General features: G+C 28.9%; 1 protein-coding gene across 1 annotated transcript; it reads left to right on the top strand.

Moving 5' to 3' along the window:
- Positions 1–7,359, top strand: LOC130451653 (ADP-ribosylation factor 6). Its single transcript, XM_056790807.1, has 2 exons — positions 1–271; positions 369–7,359. The coding sequence occupies exon 2, from the start codon at positions 397–399 to the stop codon at positions 922–924; it is 528 nt and encodes a 175-aa protein (XP_056646785.1). The 5' UTR covers positions 1–271; positions 369–396; the 3' UTR covers positions 925–7,359.

Below are 7,359 nucleotides of genomic sequence, written 5' to 3'. Positions count from 1 at the left end.
TTATAAATTCCAATTGTGACAACTCTGCGCAGTCAGGTAATATCGGTTGTCCTGTCCGGCAGAATACCAATATGGAGTGTAATTTCTTTAAAAAAGTGGTTTGATGAATTATTTTTTTAAATATAAATGCTTGATGGTGGATTAAATGATAAAGTAGCGTATCTGGCAATATTATATTTGGATATTATAAAGAGTAGATCCAGTTCCGTTAGATGACCGCCATAGGAACATGATACATGTCTGAAATATTTGTGGATGTCAAGATTGTCAAGTAAGAATTTCCTGATTTATTTGTCTTTATAATTAATTGTTTATTTGATTAGAATGTTCTAAAATAATATTTATAATAACCAATATTATTCTTTTAGGTGAAGAGTACCGAAGTTTTGAAAAAAAATGGGGAAGTTGTTATCAAAAATTTTTGGCAATAAAGAGATGAGGATATTGATGCTCGGATTAGACGCGGCAGGAAAGACAACGATATTATATAAACTAAAATTAGGACAATCTGTAACCACTATACCGACTGTGGGATTTAATGTGGAAACAGTGACCTACAAAAATGTTAAATTCAATGTATGGGATGTTGGGGGACAAGATAAAATCAGGCCTCTTTGGCGGCACTACTACACGGGAACCCAGGGCCTGATATTTGTAGTGGATTGTGCAGATAGAGATAGAATTGATGAGGCCAGACAAGAGCTTCATCGCATTATTAATGATAGAGAGATGAGAGATGCAATAATACTCATTTTTGCTAACAAGCAAGACCTGCCAGAGGCGATGAAACCTCATGAAATTCAGGAAAAATTGGGACTAACACGAATTAGAGATAGAAATTGGTATGTGCAACCTGCCTGTGCAACAACTGGAGATGGCCTTTATGAGGGACTTACTTGGTTAACGAGCAATCACAAATTATAGCATCCAGGTACACACTCATTTTAGTATATGACTCCAACCAACACTATTGTAATATTCTCCTCGAGAGGTGATTCTCTAGGATGCAGGCTACATCGTAATTATAACCCTAACATTCCATATATAAAATTAAAAATATTCTGTGGATAATTTTTGAAAAATATTTTTTTGAAATTTTTCTCTTGTATTATTTGCTTATATCAGTGCAACTCATAGTGATGAATTTAAATAAATTTGTATACATTTTATCTGTTTGAAAGACAATTTTTCCAATGGGAATATATTAAAAAAAATTTTTTCTTCTATTTGGGTGTGGTTTAGTTGACAGTCATATGTTTATACATATACAGTTTAGACTTGTTAAACTCTTAATATTTTAACAATTATAAATACATATAAATAATTTATCTTATGTCTAAAATATTAGTTTTTATTGGATAATCAAGAGATTACTAAAATTGTTGTAACAGTTTGTGTTTATATTTTCTAATTTCCAACTTTTTTAAGTAAATATCTGAAATCAGAAACTAATTCAATAAACTGCATCAAGAACTTAAATTACATGATGAACTTTAACAACTAAAAATAAATAATGAACATTATTTGTTTACTAAATATAAATTGTGTCTAATTAAAATAATTTTAATCATTTCTATAGAATGTATACAAATTCCAGGTTTGTTATTGTTTATTGTTATATATGTTTAGTGTTTTATAAATACTCTTGCACTTAGGGTAAATTTAAAAAGGTGTTTTGAGTAACCCATTCAAACTGCCAGTCCACAGTCCAATTGAACTTGACAAAAATGGTGTAGTGTGTACATAGTGGCAGTGTATAAATTTTCTTTATATGAATGGTTGTGGCATTATAGACCCGTGTTCTTGAAATTACCTCAACTGTATTTTGTATATAAATTAATTAGTATTATTGTATTGTTTTATAATGTGAAATGTTATTGCTGCAATTGAAACTCCTTTAATGATTTATTTTGTGTAGAACCACCTTGTTGACAATTATCAGTTTTCAAATCCATAAATAAATATTTGATATTTGATGATATTTAATTAGTCTAAAAATTGAATATCAGATAGAGTTAGGTTAATTTGAGTATAAACAGAGTGCAGGAATAAATCAACTTTATTTTTTTTATAAATTCCAATACTTTTTCTCTAGACTTTGCAAAAACAAAATTTTATTTAACACTAGAGTAGACAGGTGGAAAAAAGTTACGTGGATGGACAGACCCAAATCAATAATGTAACAAGTTTTATTTTTACGAATTATGGAATTTTCTATAAAACGATTTACAAATTACTTAGTTATTGGTCAAATTCATATTTCATTTATACAAATAAAGGGTATTAAAAAACTTTACACAATTTTGTTATAAAATTTTGAAAAATGATCTAAAAATACTAACTGAGTAAATTAATAGTATAAAGTACTGTTTCCTTTCAAGATATTAGTCACACTAAAGAAGTTAAATGCAACATGAATGGTTTTCTTATTATAATATCTTGAATTTCATAATTTATAAGATGAAGATCTTACTGTACACTGTATTACTGGTTGAAAGGCATAACCAGACTTTCCATTGCTTACAAAAATACTTTGTTTTACTGTCCTTGCATCTGTATCATCTTCCTCATTTCCTTGTTGAGGTTCTTCTCTTTTAAGGTTGAATGCCAGAGATTTCAGCATGTTGGGTTGAAGTAGTAGTCATGCTAGCTTCTTTAGAAAATTTTGTATTCTCGTTTAGAGCAAATATATTCATAATGATGTAACTGTATATTCTGCACAAATGATATCGACAACATCAACGCAACTTTTTTTAGCAATGTAATAAGTGATAATACTTGGTTTCTTTTGATCTCCTGTATCTGCATCAACTTCATCGTCTCTATGAGTAACAAAACACATCTGCTAGTAACTTCTACTGTTGGTGGTGTTTTGTTGATATCTTTCGCAAATGGTAAAGTTCAAAACTAATGAATTTGTTTACTTAAATTGTTAGGAATATAAATTTTTTGCTGTATATATAAAGATGTGTGGTAATAAGGATGTGAGGAATTAAAACATAATAGAAACAGTTCAAGAAATGTTTTTATAGTTTCCACTAAATTGTACATACTCGTAGGCGAATTGTTAGAAAGTAATTAAAATATGCAACAAGGTCGTTCTATATTTGTGGTACAAAATTGAGAGATATATTTTTTCTTTTTAAATATTTTATAGAATTGCAAAATCACTAAAAATATGTATAATGTCTAATATTTTTCACTTATTATTATTTTTACGTGTGTATCATAAAAAAAAACAAATTACAATGTATTGGAAAAACAGGTCAACCAATTTTTTTGTCACACGAAAACTTATACCAAATTTTGAATGCACTATGTACACCAAACAATAATATATCAGTGGAATGGAAGAAATTGACACATCAGGGTCCTTTGTTTCATAAATTTTTATAAAAAGTACAAACACTTGGAAAAATGTTCCTTAATGTACAATAAATAGCTTTGATTTTCGTGAATGTTTGGCTTCTGGTAGTTTCCTTTTAAATCTGCTAGCATTCCTGGACTTTTTGATGAAATATTTCGCTTTGTTCGTCACTCAACGCACCCAATTTCTCGGGGAAGAAATCCATACATCCCAATGCTTTGTATGAAATTATAAACTCATTGATTAAGTCTTTGTAATTTATGGTTTTCTATGAAATTTTGGACAACATTCTCAAAACATTTCCAGGCGACTTTTTCTACATCAATCAGCTTTCCTTCAATGTTTGTATCCTTCATTAGTTTCCGTATTTGTGGACCAATAAATATTCCCTCTTCAATTTTTGCCTCGCTGAGTTTGGGAAATTTCTCTTTCAGGTATAAGAATCCACTGCCATATTTAAGCATAGATTTTACAAACTTTTTCATCAGGTCGAACATTATATGCAACGGTAGTGAAAGTATGTCGTCAGGGTTCACTATATGATCATTTTTAACATTCTTCTGCCTTGGGAATAAGTGATCCACGCTTGGGCAATACTTTCTCCTGTCCAATTCCCAAATAAAATATTTTGTGTAACCAAGCTGTAGCCCAAACAAAAGAGCAATAACTTCAAACTCCACTAATTTACCAAACATGTTCGCTATATCTTATTTTATTAAGAAGGAACTTCATGTTCTCGTAAGTCTCTTTCATATCAGAACCATGGGCAACCAGATCTGGAGGTCATTTGTTTTCGTTGTATAGCAACACTGCTTTCAAGCTAGTTTTTTCAAATTTCAATGAATTTATCACGACAGGAAAATTTTCGTACCCGGAGAAAGTAAATTCCAGTCGTTTAATCTAGACCCTTAAAGCTCACAAATTAAAATCACGTACTAAATACTTTAAATAACTTTGTATCAATAAATGTGATTCCTAACTTAGGTCCCCCTCCTCATATACCTTACCGGGTGGACTAAGAACCAATTCCTAGACTAGAAACAGAATCCTGACTTTCTTCTCGATTGACACAGGCAGTTCGGTACTATGTAGTATTGGTCTGTTGGCCGATGACAAGTTTGTGTACTGGACAGTGTGTTTGGACTTAGTTGTGACGCCTTTTGTTTGAATCAAAGAAAAATAACAATCACTTAAATGATTATTTGGTTCCGTTGGAATCATTGGTATACCAAAAGGCAAATGTCTAGATTCTTGTTTAGCCCAACCAAATAAGAGTCTCACACACATACAACATAAATGTGGAACCCAAGATATATCTTGATAGCAACACAGGAAAACGAAAATAGTCTAAATGGCACAGAAACTTAATTCTCCACACACATAAAAAAACTGTGCGCTAGAACAGTTTTTATATTGTAAGAAACGTAATTTAGTTAAATGCAATCGTTTTACAGTCACCTAAATTAATTTATTCAAACAAAAACACGTAAATAGCTGTCACAAAAAACTGGATGTGACCGAAAGAAAATAATAATTTTTTTTAATGATGGTACATCAAAATGGAAAACATTACAAAGCTCGTGTGACAAAAACAGTTTACCAGTGTAATGCATTCCAAATAGGAGCTCAATAAGTTTGAGCGAATTTTTTAATATTAAAAAATGAAACTTTAAGATACATACGTACATTCTGATTTTTTTTTGTTTTAGTAGAACTAAATTCGTTATTTTTATTTTTCTTTTTATTTCGTGGATATTGCCAAATAATACCTTTATGTAAGTAAAGACTGAATAGATATAAGGTTTTTCTCACACACTAAGATTCGTAAAATCTTTTTAATATGCTTTTGTGTGAACAGAAACGCAATTTTTCACAGTTTTTTTTAAATATATGTATCCACTCAACATTTTGATGTTTGAATATGAATTATTTGTAATTCAATGTTTATAACACAGAATTTTATCTAGAAGTCTTCTATAATAATAAACGAATTTTTTTATGCATTCTGTGTTTTTTCGATGTAAAACTTGTTCATTCTTTAATTGGAGTTGAATAGTATCCAGCATAATTTGAATACGCTGAATACCATCCCACATTCCATTATTCATTCATGTTAACATCTGCCTTCTTAAATAATTATTAAATTCGTAAAAACAAATGGAATTTTTTTATTGAAAACGGTATTTTTTTGTTTATCCAATTTATTTTAATTACGTAAACAAATTGTTGCATAATTTCTTTATGAATCGTTTGACAGTATTTGTAAATCAGCTTAACCAAACAGTTTATTCTACACACTTTTATCAGTTATTCCGAGGATTGTTTTCATAATAAATAATTTATAAATATTTCTCAGTTTATAAATATGTCCATGTTTTATCTTCTTCCAAGGAAATCTTTGTCAAATATCATGTATCAATCATTTTATTATTGAGAACTTTCGATTTTTCAACAAGGATTTTCTCCCTTAACGATTCCTTTCTTAAATACTCAATTTTATAATAGATTTAACTTATTTTCGTAGATAGCTTTCGCTAGATTTATACCAATTTAAGATTGTTGATGCTCATGTGCCTGCTGAACACAACATCATGTTTGCTCCTTAGAGTTCTCGCATCTAGCTCGAAGGATCATACAGTTTGAGGGTTGGTTTAGTGGTAATAGTAAACACCAAAGATTTCAGAAATTCTAACTTACATAACCCCACTGGTTGTTTTACGGATTTACTACTGTTTGAAGATAAATCTTATGTTTTGTACCTCTCTATTCGTAAATAAAGTCATATTAATTCAATATCAATGACAGAGGTTTGAAACAATTTTTTAGTTTTTTCATCTGTTTTCAAAATAAACAAATTATCTATCTCTACCGAATAATTTTTATTTAATTATTATTAAACTTTTTATATTCCTAATTTAGAGTGGCACAAATTTCTTTATAATCAGGATAGTTTTTTTAGTGAACACACAGTTTACCTTCAGTTTCTGAAGATGATAAATTCGTTATCGAAACACCCTTCATTTAGTGTAATTGTTGGTGTAGTGGTAGTGTAAACAGTGTGTTCGGTACAAATATCACCAACGATTCCAATTTGGGATAGTTTTTTTGTTAATGAATAATTGAACAGTTTTTAAAATAAAATTATTTGATAGCCCTACATTTTCACCCTTTGTATTATTCTTGAAAACATATTTTTTTGTGGTGTTTGCTTTGAATTATTCATACTAAAAATCAGATATGAAACTAGTATTAAAGTATGTTTTTAAAATTATGGAGTTGGTATTGTTTTCGAAGCAGATTGATATTTTTTGACTACATTCGTACTAGATCAAAAATTGAGCGGATTGAGCACGGCTTAGTAGAAATAATTAGAAAAATAAATTAAAAGGAATTAATATCCTAGAGAGCAATTAATAAATAATTTATCTTGCTACAATGCTTAATATATTTTTAAGATGTTTAGGTTCCTTATTCTGTTTTTGTATATGTTTGCAAGGTAGATGGACTAGTTAAAATAATATTTACTTTATATCTGTGCATATTTCATATAATAAAATATTTATTTGAAAAATAAACCAATTAGGGATTTTACTAATCCACTTTGTAATTATACCAAATTCTCCGTCCGGTATAAATCGTATCGTGTATCTTTCCCATTAAATTAAAGCAAACCCTTTTAAAAAATTCAGCTTATTCAATGATTATACTTTATAATTATTTTAACTAGTCTTTAAAATATTTTATGTATATGTAACTAACTGATATATATTTTTTAGTTAAACAATTATTAAAAATGTAAATTATTTAGCTTAAATATGAAAATTTATAAATTCTAAATTAATTCTTATTGCCAAAATGTTATATATGTTGTATCTTCGGTCAAAGCGAAGGTATAGGTTCCAGCATGTTATTTTTAATTACAAATTCAAAATTTTTGTGATACATTTTTTTTTTATTGAGTAATGCAAGGCAATATTAATAAAAATTCGAAA

Source organism: Diorhabda sublineata, chromosome X (assembly GCF_026230105.1).
Source record: "Diorhabda sublineata isolate icDioSubl1.1 chromosome X, icDioSubl1.1, whole genome shotgun sequence".
In the NCBI taxonomy this organism is placed as follows: Eukaryota; Metazoa; Arthropoda; class Insecta; order Coleoptera; family Chrysomelidae; genus Diorhabda; species Diorhabda sublineata.
The sequence above is the reverse complement of the archived record's forward strand: the minus strand, read 5'-3'. Positions and strand labels throughout refer to the sequence as shown.

Coding starts and splice junctions, on each gene's coding strand:
- LOC130451653 (XM_056790807.1), top strand. CDS start 397: ATGGGGAAGTTGTTATCAAAAATTTTTGGCAATAAAGAGATGAGGATA.